Source organism: Anguilla rostrata, chromosome 1 (genome assembly GCF_018555375.3).
Source record: "Anguilla rostrata isolate EN2019 chromosome 1, ASM1855537v3, whole genome shotgun sequence".
Lineage (NCBI taxonomy): Eukaryota > Metazoa > Chordata > Actinopteri > Anguilliformes > Anguillidae > Anguilla > Anguilla rostrata.
This window is the reverse complement of record NC_057933.1, coordinates 10,633,330-10,650,359: the sequence shown is the minus strand read 5'-3', so window position 1 is coordinate 10,650,359 and position 17,030 is coordinate 10,633,330. Positions and strand designations below refer to the sequence as shown.

General features: G+C 42.7%; 1 protein-coding gene across 6 annotated transcripts in view; it reads right to left on the bottom strand.

Moving 5' to 3' along the window:
- cdin1 (CDAN1 interacting nuclease 1) overlaps positions 1–17,030 on the bottom strand; it is a 63,012-nt gene that overhangs the window by 29,040 nt on the left and 16,942 nt on the right. For all 6 annotated transcript variants that reach the window (XM_064321649.1, XM_064321664.1, XM_064321683.1 and 3 more), the window contains exons 5-9: positions 13,600–13,672; positions 5,126–5,205; positions 4,534–4,583; positions 2,407–2,474; positions 796–861 (exon numbers count right to left, since the gene is read on the bottom strand). In XM_064321649.1, the coding sequence (XP_064177719.1) occupies positions 796–861; positions 2,407–2,474; positions 4,534–4,583; positions 5,126–5,205; positions 13,600–13,672 (337 nt within the window). The remainder of the gene's footprint in view (positions 1–795; positions 862–2,406; positions 2,475–4,533; positions 4,584–5,125; positions 5,206–13,599; positions 13,673–17,030) is intronic.

Here is a 17,030-nt window from a genome sequence, read left to right as displayed (position 1 = left end):
CTACAGCACAAAGGAAAAATCAATCATTGGTAATTCATAGTATTTTGAAGTTGCATCAACACTTCTCTCTGCTATGAAGCCAATTAAAATAAAATAAGGACAATGAGATCTAAAGATAAAATATTACCTCAACTGTGCTGAAATAATTTCAATCTGTAGAAAAGAGTGAGCCTCATTTTTATTTTTAGTTACTTGGACACACTGGTATATTAAGCACCCTGAAAAGTTTGAACATTTTTAAGTGGTGCCTTTAGCAGTTAAAAAATAAATAAATCTATCTGGACATAGAACGTAATATTCCTATTCAAACTATTTTTTTACACAAAGCCAATTAATACACAACATTACAGAACAGCAGGCAGAATGAGGTGTGCAGACAAAGTAACCCTGAACTAGCTTGAACTGAACTGAGCTGAACTCTACAACTAGTTACATATACTTTTGGAAGTAATTTGATGTTTAAATTTTATTTAGTTGCAGAAATGAAATAATTTAAAATAAATTGCTGAGTTTATTTTAATTGTGCAAGACAATATTAGTTACATTAATCCCAGAAATTAATGTGACTTATTAGGAGCAGCCTTACTTAACTTCTGTGTAATGGATATAAAACGTTTACTAGGCATTAAAAGAAACACTAAACTCTAAATTTGCAGATCTATAGATTTTTCTTCCTATCACTTAGCTAAAAGCTTTGTAGTACACTGAAATATTGTGCAATGTTGCCAAGTACCCTCTGCAGTAGAAAAGAGCACTCTCTTGAAGCTCAAGAGTACAAAATGATATCTTGCTAACCTATTGGCACCTCCAGGATGATGTCTGGAGTCTTGTCATAGCCCTTGGCACGTAGTTGATTTTCATCTGAAAGGAAAAATAATTTCACACATTTCAAGTGACACACTGTACAACAACAAGACATGCAGTTGCTACTAAAGTATAATTTAAAATACAAACACACACACACACACACACACACAACAAAATATAATGTTGCTACATAACACCTTCCAGTTTAAAAACACGCAAATGTACATCCACACACTGCTTATAACCTTAAAGGCGAGGACCAATATATAGCGTTCAGCGTCACGGCGGGGTCAAAGGTCGGGGATGCAGCGGCGTCGATTATGGTGCGATTTCTCGACGCTGCATAAAAGCGGAAACGCTCAAAACGTTGCATTTGTCACAGATTCGCTGTCACAACACAAAAAAAAAAATCCATAAAGTTCAGCTGCTCAGCTCTACTTACAGTTGGTGGGCTTCATAAAATAAAAAAAGAAAGAAAAAAAAAAAAAGGACAGGGTTGGCATTATAGCAGCCGTAAGCGTGACCCGGCCCGCGCTGGGGTTCAGCCATTGTCCTTGACTCCTGGCGCGGTTCGGCTATTATCTGTGGAACACCTGATTTCTCCATTAAATTTCAGGCTGACCAGGTCATTCAATTCCAGGCCTGCCTTTCCGTCTTCAGCCAAGCTCGACTAATGGGGCAGGGGGAGAAGGGAGGTCCGGGCGGCAAGGCCTCGGCTGTGTGGTCTCTCTTAACACCTACCGGGCTGTTGACATTGTCATGCCACTCCGATCGCCTTTTTACATCACCTTTGATTAAAATTAATGGCCCATTCCCACTGTTGGGGAGCTTATTTCCAATCCATTTATCAAGCGGGGGACACTGGCTTCCCGGCCCATGTGCAAAAAACTCTGACAGTTTTAGAACACTCCTCCAATGGCGCCGAGAGAAAGGTCAGCACTGCGGGCCCAAATAAACCATATCTTCTTAATGACATAAAGACTGATTCTGCATGTGACCGAGGGGCACTGGGGACTAGGGACACCGGGGGCGGGGGGCGGGGGGGGGGCACTCTGTCCCACAATTTCACACCTGAACACTCAACACCTTGACCCGCCACCTTCAGCCAATGCAATGACAAAACAAAACAAGCCAAAGACTGCCCCGCGAATGGGCGCTTTTTGCACCCTTCTCCCCTTTCGTACGGGCCGGCGACAGTGCACAGAAGTGATAAAACGAAAACCCACTCGGCCAGAATTTTAATAAACGCAATTAAAACAAACCCAATTCCTGTCCGCTAATGGCCGCTATCCTTTTACAAATCTCTGAAAAGCAAAGGTGAAGAGCCAATTCTAAGAACATCAAAAAGTAATGCTATACAGGTGCCGATGCCCATTTTTGAACCTCTTACTCTATAAAATATTCATCGGAGGCTAGCGCATAAATGAAACATAGCGGGGTATTGGATAACGGAGTTCCTGTTTGTTTGTAAATCAATGAGAGATAGCGCTAGGCTACATCAATCATCCCCGGGCCCTTTGCACTCTGTAATAGCCTGGAATGCATAACTTTGCGGCAGAAATGCAGAGAGCGGGAGAGAGGTCCAAGGTGAACGCTCACCTAAAAAGGACAGGTTTCTCTCTCTCAGCTTGTCACGCAGAAGGACCTCGTGTTCCTGGCCAATAGCACTGCAGGAGGACAGTTAAGGATATTCACGGTATGATGCAACGTACCCCAATAGCATTGGCTTTCTGACAAAATCAATGGGCACTATTAACAGCACAAAAAGCAAACATCATTCACCTCTTAGGTGTATCTCCTTTCCATATTTCAACATTATATGTTTACAGATTTCATGCATACAGATTAACCACTTCTACCACAAAAAAGTATAACAATGCACAAAATGCATACAAATACATTAAAACAATGTTAATTCACATAAGGGTTTAATACAAGAACCCTCAAATGACTCTGCTTCAACTTGGAATAAATATAGCCTTCCCTAGCAGACACAAGCACACATATAGACTTTAATGTGTAAATAATAAACAATATCACTTATACAAACTTCAGGTTTCTCTCACCTATTTCCCTCCAAATCACTTTCCTGGAATTCTAGAGAAGGGACATTTTACCTGTGCAAATGGTTGCTATGGAAACCACCAGGCTGCTGAGCAAGGTTGCTGTGGTAACACAAAGAGTGTGGCAGAAAGTTCCAATTCAGCATGACTGCATGGAAACTATTATTTATGCACGTTTGCAAAAATGCTGTGTACATATGAAATACTATAATTCAGCATTATATTGGCTGGGAGGCGCATTTGTACTTAAACGGTTTTAAATATAGCAAGAACTGTGATTCTCTGGTCCTAACGGAGGTGAAAACCACATACATGGAAGGAATAAAATCTGAACTAATGCCACAATGGCAACCAATTAGAGCCTCGGGATTTAATACTTCATTACATTAAAAAAAAAAAAAAAGCATAAATGAGCACAGATTAATCTGCCTTAAAAAATATCACTGAATCATGGGACATCACAGAATACAGTGCTACTAAATAATAACATATTGTAGAAGATTCATGAGTAAACCTGTATTTATGGAGGGCAGAGAAAATTAATTTTAATTTTATTTTTTATTAATAAAATAAAGAAAACCTATCAACATTCTCTCTCACTCTCCCAGACACCATTTTTAAAATACAAGCTTTGGTAAGTACACTGTTCATCTTGCACACACACACAAAAGCATGGTTAGGAGTAAGAGGCTCCTGAAGTGCATCAGACTATAGCAGTGTATAAAGCTTTGGGTGGGGGGGGGGGGGGGTTGGCTGTGTTCTGACGCCGTGGGGGGAAAGGGTCTGTGGGACTAAAGAGCTTAAATGAACAGAGGGCAGGGTGGGACAAGCTTGACCGGGCAGGGACAGTGGACGCCCCCAACCCAGCCCGTCCCGGACCCCAGCTGTCCGTTTCCCCGGCGCCGGGGCGAGAGCGCGACGGTGACGAGCCGGCATTGACGGGCCATGACTGCCCGTCCCGTCCCCCGCCCGTACGTCCCATCGCCGGGGCTCCGCGTGTTTCACGGTGACTGACAAGTCAAGAACTCTCCAAGGTGCTGATGATTCCCAGAGAAGGCCGTACCGCGGCCACTAACACTAACAAGGTGGAGGTGGAGGAGGATTCTGCCACACAGGAGCTGCGATGGGACGAGTTGCTCTCATCCTAAATTCCTCAAACTGAACTACAGAAAATCAGCTGCTGGGGCTTTTGATGTTCGACTACGACTGTGCTCATTACAAACAAGACATGCCCAACCCCCTGTAAGAACGGTATATCCTATTGTTATGGAGTCAAACTCCAGTATAAGGCGTCACAAGAACTTTGAGGGACTCTCAACATGGACCAAATTTTGGCGTATGTCTCTGACCACAACAGTTCACCGAAACAGCGATTTAAACGCATGAAAACACCAAATACAAAAGCGGGAAGCACGAACGCGAATCCGGTTTCTCTGACACAAAACACCGATGGAGTCGGCGAAGGCGGAGACGTGCGCGGATCGGGGCCTCGTCCGCACGCCCCCCTGCCCCCGTGATGCGGCGATGAGGCGCGCCGTGCCGCGCCGGGCCGAAACGCCCGCTCTCGAAGCGCAACTTTTATGTGCGGCTGAAGCCAGACACAGCTCATCCCTTGAATAGCTCCTCGTCAATTCCAGGCTTAAAATTTTATGGGAAAGGATACTGTTTGATGCAGTCTACCAACGGCCCGTAGCAGCAGTCATTTATTGTGCACTGAAAGAGGGAAAGAAATATTACAGAGAGGGGGAAGGATGGAAGCCCGCACGCCCATTAGGTAGGGATGGGCCGGGAGGAAGGGAAAAAGGAAAAAGAAGGGAAAAAAGGAAAAACTCAAAACGAGGCAGATTGTCATGTCTGACCGTACCTCATCACGTCATCAATGAACGGACGCAAGCCAAATACATATTCAGTATCCCATGAAACCAAGGCACCGTCACTTCAGTCCAACCCACTAAGCACAAATTACACCCCTTTAAAGTACAACATTAAATAATGAAATTATCAAGAAGAATGACTGTATTTGTCAAGAAGAATGATTGTATATATATATATATATATTTTTTTTTGTAAATTCTAACATTTACCGAGTGGTCAGGTTAAGTACATCGATTTCCAGTCAGACATTTAAAGGACTGAAAAAGCACAAATAATAAATAAAAAACACTCATGATCAAAGCTTTACCAGGTAGAAAAAGTTCCACATTTTTGTATTGTGTTCCAAAACTATCAGCAAAGATGAAAACAGGTTCAAATACCTGGTAGACGTGATTTGCAAGACTGTGGTCTGGAATTAAAGATGGCTCCCGCAGCAGGCTGTTTATGACCGGTTTAGTGGCTGAAAGAGAAGAGGGAAAAAAAAAAAATAATAATATGCTAACACCACATGACCCATAGCACACAGTCCTGACTTTATGGACATTTATATACAAGGTGTTTCATTATAAACGTCTCCTGTGCAATATACTTGCTTGAAAATGCAAATGCATCTAGACTAAGACTTTATGAATCAGTGCAACCATTCGAGTAGGTTCATTCCCCAGTGCAGCCACAACAAAATTCTTCACATCCTTTTTCAGATTCAGATTCAACGCGCAACAAAACGGTCAAGATTCACTGTGTGGCAAACCGGCAACGCGGCATTGTTTTAATGATTGTGCAAGCGAACGTTCCCGTCCACATTTTAATCATTAGAGGGCCAAAAGAGCCAGACACACTGGCGAATGTGCGAGACATTAAACCTTCGTGAGAAGCCTCATTTCGGGGTCTAAAACTGAGAGGTAAAAATGAGCAAAAATCACATTCAGGGAAATGAGCTCCACTTTAAGGCCAGTGATCCTGACAGTCTTTTAAAAACACACACGCACACACACCACACACACCACGCATACACACAGTACAGGCACTGGTGTACAGAACTACATTAGCCACTATTAAACGGAGACCTTAATTATGACAAGATCCTTGTTAAAACATATAAAACGCTCAGGCCTGCTCTCTCCCCCCACCGCCCTCCCCCCCCCCTCCCCTGTCTGCTGTGCCGTTCCTCAGGTCTCATATCAAACCGCTGGCAGAGATATAACAAATACGGCCCTGTGATCCCTCGTCTATTCTTACCAGTGCTAAATGAGGAAATGAGAGAGGGGGAGACGGAGAACAAAGCACCGTCAGCAAGTCCTCTCCTCTCCTCCCTTTCTTCTCCGCGGAGCTGGAAGGCACGCGCGGTGCTTTATTTCCCCGCTCATTTTTCTCGGAGATTGGTGCCTTCGCGCCGCGCGGATCCATACCGCGGCTCTCCCGCGCAGCCATGAAGAAAGAGGGTTATATTTTCCCCCTGAGTTAGGACACCTCATGACAAATGATAATAGATAATCAATAAACTGGGAAATATGAGGCAGCAAACTTTATGAAGCCGGGAGACATATTACTCCCGAACAACACTCGTTTCCCTTAACAAAGTCACTACCCGACTGCCTAATAATCTGAAGGAAAATCAAAGGACCTGCAACCACATCAGCAATATTGGCAACTTATTCCACTTTAATGGCATTTTGATTGATTTTTTTCTCCTAATGGTAGTTTTATAGATTTGACGCTGCTTCTGCAAAACAGTGGCTTGTAATAAACCTCCCAGAAGGCAAACAGCCACCATTAAAGCTCTTGTCTTACTAGGGCTCATAATTGGAGGTTGACCACCACTGCATCTCGGTTGTCCGCACAAACACATACTGTATAAACGTATATTGGGTTCCACCAAATATAAAGTCACCAAGGGGCCATATATAATACAGACACATGAATATATGTGTGTATATGTATGTAGGCATTTATACATAAATACATATGTGTCCATATGCATACACACACTATATATACACACCACAAACACACACACAGATTTACAAATATATGCACACACACACAAATAATTGTTTGCATACACACACAAACAGAATGCATGTGTGTATTTACAAACACACAATTTTAACATGATACTGCTATATATATATATATATATATATATATATATATATATAATATATATATAATTTTTTGGTGGGGGGCGGGGGGGGGGGGGGGGGTTTTCCGGCGTTAAAATGGCAGAGGTTGACCTTGGCGCTGACATTGTGACGTTTCGGCAAGGCACTGACCTGATGAAAATGGAGGCCCGGCCGCTAATAAATCAGGCGGCTTTAAAATGAGTTTACCCTAATGCTCATTCATCACGGCCATAATGCCATTTGCAGCCGGGGATTCGCTCGCCGTGCGCAAACACCGCAGTAAATAATAACAGGCCCAACATCCCCGCATCACTGCGGCCCCCCCCCCCAACATCAGCATACATTTATTAAAGACAGCCCGCCGCAGCGCCCGCAATAATCCCCCGCAGGCTGTATCGCAGTTTAACACAACACAACGCTGTAAATATACGCCAAATTTATTATAATTGTCTCGCGTTGGCATAAATTCTGACCGGAGGTATCCTTATCTGAAAACGGCAGAGAGGGGATGCGGTAATGGCGCGGACGAACGCCCTCGCTCGCTATCGAGACGAAACACAAAGCGCTCTCGTCTTTAAAAAAAAAAAAAAAAAAAAAAAACCCTGATATTTATACGCGGCACTTAAGGTGAGCGCCGCAAACCGAATGAATAAATAAAAAAAACTCTCCTCTCGTTCGTAGGATTTGTTATTTTCCCCCTTTTTCCACCAGGGTGAAAAAGTCATTATCTAAATTAAAAAATGGGAAAGAAACCTCATTAGAAGGCAACATTTGTTGAGGGAGGAACGTAATAAACAATAACGGATGACAATCGTTATTGCCCCTGACACTGATGAGCTCCTCAGCAAGTTTGTTTATTAATTAAAAACGTACTTTCTCCCCCCCCACACCCCCCTTCTCCCGTGCACAACTCATTGAGCTGCGAAGGAGCTCGTACATCAAACTTCATCGTGCGGAGGAGAGACGAGACCAGATAATGCAGGGCGCTAAAGCTGATTTTCCGTGATGAATCTCGGAGCATATAAATTGGCTAATATCTGAAAACATTTACAGATACTAGAGGAATTGACTACTTGTAGGACATGATGGATGGCCCTTTCAAACGGCGGCAGACAGCTCCGCAAATCTCCGAGGCTGCTAAAGCCCTCATTTGATTTTCCAATTTACTCCTTTTAAATTTATCTTCCCACCGCGTATAAAAAAAAAAAAAAAAAAATCGTGATTTTGCCTTTTTCCCCGGCGCGGCGGTGCCGGCGGGCGGGCGGGCGGTCCCGGGGAGACCGGTCTCGGGAAGAAGGGGGTTCGCTGGGGCAGAACTGATCCTCCTCTTGGCCGGATCGTCCCCTGGCCCGGCCCGGCCGCGCCAGACAGCCGGCTCGCTCGGGTCGGATCGTTAGACTGCGGTCGACGAGCCTTCAGCCCGGCGCGATGAAGAAGAGTAATTAGTATACTTGTCAAGTGAGGTACGGCACTGCTGCTTACCTCGCCATTTTCCCTCTGCCCATTTAGCCCCCCCCCCCATTCCGCCGCCCCCATCCCCACCGCCACCTCCCACCCCCCCCCCGGCAGCTAATGAAGGGCCCCTCGTCTCATTATTCAAAAACAAAAAGGCTCTACTTCAGGCTCTCTCCTCTCCGATTCGCCATTGTGCGGAGGCAAACGCACGCGATCTCTCGCTCACACAGGAGCAGGTACCGATAAGCCGGCACCCATGCTTGTCTGGGATTTGCTCGATGATGTCCTTTCTGCAAGCTGCGATGGGAGCCAATTCAGCCAGGAGGATAGAAAAAAAAAAAAGGCAAGCCATGGTGTTCCATCAATTCACGAACCGAAATTCCTTTCCTGCAAGATTCTGACAAAGGGTTTAGCCTTTGGATCTCGCGCACACTGCACTACCCACGTATCTCTGGTCGCTAAAGACAACAATAAATCTTTAGGCGGCCCAATCATTATTAGAAAATATGAAGCAAGGATCTAATCTCGCGCTGGGCCTTGGGAAAATGAAAAAGGTCAAACAGGCAGTTCAGCTGCTCTTCAAAAATACTGTATCTAAATCTACGGCTGGTGGATGCACACAGGAAACAGGGCGAGAGGGTGTGAGGGAGACACAGAGGGGGAGAGAAGGAGGGATTCTCCAGTGTCGCTCTCTCATGGACACAGGAAGGATCTTGACTAGTGGGCACTTCAGGCCTCATTCCAGTGACACTTTTCACCACAACAGACAAGGTCAGAGGAAGGAAAGAATAAACCATGTCTACATTCCCCTGCAATGACATACTGATTTTATTGATTTTTGCACAAATTGAAGAAAATCACAAACATCATTTATATATATATATATATAATCATAATATAACAGAATTCAGATTGCACCTTTAAAGATGTGATGGTTTAGTACAGTAAATCCAACAGTAGCAACTCCATGTGTCCCACATCATCTGGCCAACTACAACTGTATATTCACGTTTACTCTGAACTAATGCATAGCTACACTCACCGAGTATTCAATCTCCTGTAAGCGTACATTTTTGTTTTCAAAACAATATCACTGTAATTCTTTGAGAATTTTACCCAACTAACATTTTTCAAAAAGGGGGTTCAGAAGAGACGGTTTTTAACATAAAAAAGGTAACAACCATGAAAGTCCAACGGCATGAAAGAAATCAGTAGTTTGGCTTTGTTGTGACGTTTTCCCTCGGCAGACAAAATGGATGGCTGAACGTCGCCCCTCCTCCTCCCCTACAGTCTGGACACGCAGAAAAGCATTATGGATGTTGATATCGTATCCGATACGCGGCGAAACTGCTTTTAATGTATCGATTTATTTACATAAATCTCCAAAACAGCCCCAGCGCCTGGCCAACGCGATTCCGTCTAACCGTTTAGCACGAGGAACGGCAAAAACAGCCTTAAAAAGAGAAGAGAGAAAAGAAAAACTATTTAAAACCATACATTGATCCAGTCAAAGTGATTGTACATATATTCCACGGTCCCTAAGGCACCATTTCTGTGTCTCTTAAATGCGAATGGGGAAAAAAAAGGAATAAAAAGACAGCGGTGGGTGAAGGCAGGCAGCTCATGGCAGTCAGGGCCGATGTCCCTTATATAGAAATCTATTGATCCCCGCAGTCCGTTCAGGACAAAAAGAAAAAAAGAAAAAGAAAAGAAGTGCGGTCGGGGTGCGGATGATGGATGCTCCTGCCAATAGCACTGAACAAACCTGTTAGCTAATTGCCACCAAAGACAATTATCCTTGCATTGTTTCATAATGGAAACACATTACAAAACTCTAATATACACACAGGGAGATTTGATGATTTGACTGCGGAGCCATGTGCGCCTGAATTTCATTGCCAAAGGGCCAGAGGGGTCACGGCGGAGGAGGCGGGGACAGCGTTTCAAAATAGAAGTCACTCTCGCCGGCCGGCTAGCTTCAGTCGAGAGAGCCGGTGCGTCACACTACCCCTCCTGGAACACGCCACAGCTCTGGAGGCTAACGGAAGGGATATTCCATCCTGCATGCAGACTACATGGAACCGCTATAATAAAAGCAGCACAATTAAAAGGTGCTTGCACAAAGACTAGGGATGGAATGTGCTGTGTGCACACGTGTAAAATCTGTACAAAACAGCCTCAATGTGAAGCGTCAAGAAAGCGTGAATAGTGCATAGTGATTATAGAAAGGCATCCCCATTTATTTCTGTGCACGGACACGCTGACGTGCAAAAGGCTATGTGCAGAGCGTGCTCACAGCAAGGACTGGAGTGTGTTCAGTCATTTTAAAATTAAATTACGATTTAAAAAATAAAATAAAATTTTAAAAAGAGCATGCTGCCTTGCGTTATAACTGCCACTGGAGAATTCACAGCCTCGTTCATCCTCCTGTTTCTCCCCTCAGCTATATTTATTCTATTTACTGTCACGTCACACACAGTGGTTCCTTTTACTTTGGTTAAACTTGGAATTCTGGGAATATTATTTAACATGTATTCAGGGAATTATTAAGGATATTGAAAGTACTTATTAAAATTGCTCAATATTTAATCGCATTCTAAAATGTCATATATTAGTATGGTATAGCATTTTTAAAAAAAATAAATGCCTATTACATCTTTCCACACAACTTATGCCTCCAGTGAAAACTGTCATTACATAATTTGCACACGCATGTTCATGGAAAACATCATAATACAAACAGTTTCTAAATATATCTAGAAGTGTTGTGCGGTCAGGGTCATGTTTGATGCAGGGCTGTGGTTACTCAAGTAGACAGTGCACTTACATAAACCGGAAACTCATGTTTAACATTCATTATTTAGATACACAGCGGATTCTTGTAAAGATCCAACTGAACCGAGGGTCACCAAGGAGGACCGATTACTTTTGCCGTTACTCTGTTCCTTAGAACTGATTAACAAATTTTATCTGTCAAAAATACAACTAAAACAATGTAATCACTGTGCAGTAAAAATTTTGTTTCTTCACAGGCTCAGAAACATACAGGAAAAGCACAAGGCCATCAGTACAAACACTACAAGTCATTCCTGGTGTTCTCTCTCTCTTTCTCTTTCGCTCTCTCTCATTTGGCGTGTGAGAGCCACAGTGAGTCATTCGGACATTGACTCATTTTTTTCTTGATGTCTTCATTGAATAAAGTTATCATTTGCAGTAAGCCACTTCACAAGTGTGTACAGAAACACGCCAAACTACACACACTCACCAAATGTTATGTTTACATTTCATCATTTTGATAAAGAATAATTTCTGACAGTAAAAATGGTTGACATTAGGTCTTTAGAGAAAAATATGCCTCTACATATCACATTAACATGAATTATTAAATACAAAATGCTGACAAATCAGATTTTGTATAAATGTACCAAAAGCATAAAAAGTATAACAGGTTAAAAATGATGCAAATCACTAGAAGAAAATGTTCATAACCATTTCAAATGCATGTCACCTATAAACTCAAGAGAGAATGGATCCCCTTCTTGGATCAAAAGCTTGGTGGATTGCATCTTTCAGGAAAAAAGCCTCTTCTAGAAGGCTACCTGCTTTTACACGGTAGTCAGACTACTATTTTGACAAGCACTGGATAGCAGTGGGTCCAAAGCAATCAGAAGCCTGACTTTGACAAATGGCTGTACCGCGGTGAAGTTGAAAATAACACACATCCACTTTAATCTCTTTCTTGATTAAATCCACGGCGTACCTTTTTGACATCATGTGATTTGCTCATAAAGGACCCACTACTGGTTACTTTTCAGTACGTGTCTATTGAAATATTGAATTTATTTATTTTCCAGTGGGAGAAGGAAATGTACTTAAATATCATTCATCTGAATGAATTATTTAATTAATTAATAAAATCTGATTTTATTTTAAAGTCACGTAGATCTCAAAATCAGTGACCAACTGACTAGGATTTCCAGTAATTAAAAAAGGATGGTTTTTGTTTTTCTGTTGCAGTGGGTCCCGTCCCCTCCTGTTAAAATGAGGGAGGGGATTCATGAGGTACCTGCAGTCTGCCACGAGAGGCCCAGACAGCATTCATTCCTCTGCTGCAGACACAAAGGTAAACACTGCACTACATTTGGGAGGGGGTTTGGGGAATACACCGCCCCCCCTCCCCCCTCAAAACTTGAGACTATAGGCATGTATTCATGGGGCAGCTGATAAACGCAAACTTCATTGGTGGAACAGCAAAGGGCAGAGACATGATATTGTTGGCGGATCATTCTGAACATTACTAAATTACTCATAAATCTTTGGCAAGCACACTTAACAGCCTGTTTTAAGCATTTATTTTTTCCTGTGGCAAATGCACAAAAATTCCTCCTTCTTGAATTCCATCTTGTATCTCAGTCCTGAACCTTTTTGGTGTTGTGGACATACCAGCTACATCATGAGCAATTTGTGTGAACTACAACATCAAGGATTATGTTTTGAATCATCTGTGCTCTATGACATACCATCTGTAATTCTGAAATTAGCTTCTTCAGTCTTGCAAAAGGTCATGTACATTCGAGATAATGTGTTGAAAATTGTGTTGAACTTGAACGGTTACATTTAAATACATGGTTGGATATCATATTTTACTTGCACACAGTACATATGCAATCAATATTTGAAAAATAAGTAAATAAATAAAAATATGATTGAGGGATTCAGAAAATTGCAATGGTCCTTAATTGTTTTATTTTTTATTTTTTTTTAATCTAATGAACCTGACACCCCTCGAATAGCCTAAAACAGAGACGATAGAATATGAAATAATTTTGCCCTCGGCCCCCCTCCCCCCACCCCCAAAGACTTTTCCGATGCCGCCGCAGAGGATTCCCGTTCGGACACACTCACTTCCCGCTCATTTCCATTTGCTCGCAGGAGCGGAGTGGAGAGGTAAAATAAGGGGTTATAAATAACGCTGATGAAATGAAATGGCATTGATCTAAACAGCAGTTAAGTGGTGGGTGGTCCTCCCGGTGCTTAATTGCCAGTCGGCGTGCCCCAGGTAGCACCGCTGGGCCTGTCTCTCATTAGCCCCGGCTGTGGCTGAGTGGGGCTTAGCCGCACTAGCGGCGGCTAGCACTGCTGGGCCTGTCTCTCATTAGCCCCGGCTGTAGGCCGAGTGGGGCTTAGCCGCACTAGCGGCGGCGGCGGCGGCAGCCTTCACGCCGACGGGCCGCTCCGAGAATCGAGGCGAAGGAAAGGCGCGTCCGTCTACTCACGCGCTACGCCCTCCCGCTCCTCGAGGAACCTCTCCAGGACGGCCCGCGCCAGGAGAGAGGGGGAGACGTCCACCTACAGCCAAGCAGAGCGATGAGACACCAACAGTCAGCTTCCATTAAATGCACTCAAGAAAAACCAACTGTAACTGTAAATAAAAAAACTAATTCTCAATTTTGGAAATTCACTGTCTTAAGAAAATGGTGAGGAGAATTCAAATGAAGGGTTGAGCGAAATGAAACCACTCCCACGCAGTCGTTTTGATGAGTGGGAAAGGAGCATTTTGAAAAGCGGAAAGTGGTTTTACAGGAATGCCGTTGCCGGAACTGTAATCCAGTTGACGACTCCAGAAGTAGAGAAAAAAAAAAAAAAAGCTTTTAATGGGGCTTAAGTATATTCGCCTTCTTAAACCTTAACCTATCCTTCAACTGGCCCTACATTAATTAGCAGTCTGCGAGCCATCATCTGCCTTAACCCTTCTTCTTTGTTCAAAGAAAAGATTTCTTGTTATAGTTAAATAAATTGGTTTAATGTGGCCCTGTCTCCCTCTCTCCAAAAAAAAAAAAAAAAATTCCTTGGTCTGTACTCCCCCCCCTCCATATTCTTTTGTGGAAAAGGTGAGTGGGTGGGTTGGTGGACAGGGGCAGAAACGGGGGACCAGCTGTGCTGTATTGTCTGTGGTGAATGGACCAACGCAGTTTGTTTTCATCAAAGACCTGTCCAGTGCACCCCCAGCTCGCTCACACACTGGACTCCATGCTTAAATGACTGGGGGTTCTCACACATGGGACTCCTATTATATCAGTGAGCTCACAGGTACATCACAAAATTATGTCATTGTTTTGTTAAATGGGATCAGAGTGCATGCATGTGTGTATGTGCATGTGTCTGTCTGTTTGTGTGTGTGTGTGCTTGTGTGTCTGCATGTGTGTGCCTGTGTGTATGCATGTGTATATGCGTGCGTGTGTGTGTGCGCGTGCGCGCGCGCATGTGTGTGTGTGTGTGTGTGTGAGTGTGTGTGCTTGTGTGTATATGTGTGTGTGTGTGTGTGTGTGTGGGGCAAGGAGATGAGGCTGGTCTCTGTTGTTTTTCTATGGGAACAATGGCTAGTTCTTTGAGCGAGGGATGAAAAGAAATTTATACTGATACACAAACCATAATGGTTACAATTACAATAAAACAATTATAAAATACAAAACAACAGTTTCGTTAATTTAACGCAAGAAAAGAATATTGCAAAGAATTGTCTTATCTCCCTAATGCATAGGTGAAAACCAAATTCAAATGTTACTATAATGGGCAAAACACAATAAAATTGTTTGCAGCCTTGTTTATGTGGAATCAAATTGCATTACACAAAACATAATACAAACAAAGAGAATAAAAATAAGATTTTAAAATATGAAAGCACCTAATCATCCAATTTGGGTTTTAAGATATAAACATATTTTTGCATTTATTATTATTATTATTATTTGTTATGAGACAGGAAATCTCAAAGCCGGAAAACATTTTTCTCTTGTTAGCATAATTGGGAGGCGAAAGTGAATTTGCCTTTAGCGTATTGCTCAATTGTAGCATTTTATCTCCACTCTGATCCTTCGCGGTGGGACTGGGAGCCGAGCACGCGCCGCGCAAAGATTTACCGCCGGTAATATTTGCTAACATCACCATAATTCTGCATACAGAACGTAGCCTTGGAAGACCAAAGATGTCTATAATTATTACCGGTAAAAAGACGGTCTTTATCTTCATTGAAAGAGCGTGCGCTTTCTTTGTCCGAGAAGCCGCCCCTCTGTAACCTGCAGGGTCTCCTTTTTTTTTTTTTCTTTCTTTTTTTACGACGCGGGATTCACATCCTCTTTGGATACCATTAAAAGACCGGGGAGTAACGGGATGGGTGCGTTCCACCCACATCACGGCTGACACATGAAAAATTGTGAAATTACCGAGGGAAGTCCACCCTGAATAAGGAGCACCTGATTAGTTCAGGTACTTGCGTCTCCCTAATTTTCATATTAATCATGCGTCCACCTCTCTCCAAAACCAGACCATCATGCTTTGTGTCAGGATTTAACATGTAAGTAAAATTTATAGGCCCTCAAATCCCTCCTGAAAATAATTATGGCAGAAGAAAACTAAGTCTTGCTTTTTTATTATCCCTAATGCAAATGAAATGTAAATCACAGCATTTCATTGCTTTTCACCTTTAATGTAGCTGCTATTAACATCCTGCCAATGTATTTCTGACCTTCATTAAAAAAAGAGCAGAATTTCAACTGGGGAGGGGGGGGAAGAAACATTTTAAATTCCTTTTAGATAAAACATCAATATGCAATGGAAGATTTTAAAAAGTGTTACATTTCTCATCAATTTTATAGTTTTCCCCTGTTGGAGATATATTATCTCATAAACTGCCATCAACTACATCAATTAACTGTCTAAGGAATCATGAGTGCTTTGTTTAAATGTTAAGTAGCATATTAAAATGACAGTTAAATGGTTCATAGACAGTAATCTTCAGGATGATTTTAATTATTCGAAGAAAAAAAAAACTGCATGTCAATTGAATGGATAACAAATGATGGCAGTTAGCTTCAAGGTGTCCCAGAAGTAATCAGATGATATAAGCTACTTTAGATACTTTTACAAATTCTGCGTAAGTACATATATGTGAATATACATACAAACACACAAACACATATATACACACACACACACACATATATATATATATATACATACACACATATAATATACATATACAAATATACATGAACATATAGAAAATAATATCATTTTTATTATTACCATTATCCAGCTAATTTGGTATGCGGTACAGCTTCAACAGAACTGCAGTACATGCAGAGTCAGACTGTGGGACTGGATACTCCTACAGCAGTAAACACCAGCAGAAGCGCTGAGAGGCTGCTGTAATACACAGTCCTCCAAGCTCAGCCTCGTTTGGACAATTCGGCCAAATGAATCATGGCATGCTTTATCTGCAATTTCGCCCCTATATTTTCTCCCCGCATTATACAGATGGGTGTAGTTATTTTCGCTAAACCTGTGGCAAAAAAACACATTTTAAAAAATCAGGCGGTGATTTGGGACACCCTGTGAAGGGACGTCGAGCAGGTGTGCCTGCGTTATCAACCAAAACAAACGGTACATCAGGCGATATTACAATAATACAATCATTACGGCCTTGATTTAGTGCGTTCGCCCGGGTTTTCAAAACGAACGCGGGGTTGCCGGTGTGAGGTGGCGCACCCTTTAGCACGCGGCGTTCCAGGGCCTACCGGTCCCTTCACTACCCATTAAACCTTGCGAGTAGCCCCAATGTTAATTGCTAATTTGCTGACTTGCTGCAATGCACAGGAGAGGCGGTCTGGGGGAAGCCCATTCATTCTTGTTAATGTGATATGTAGAA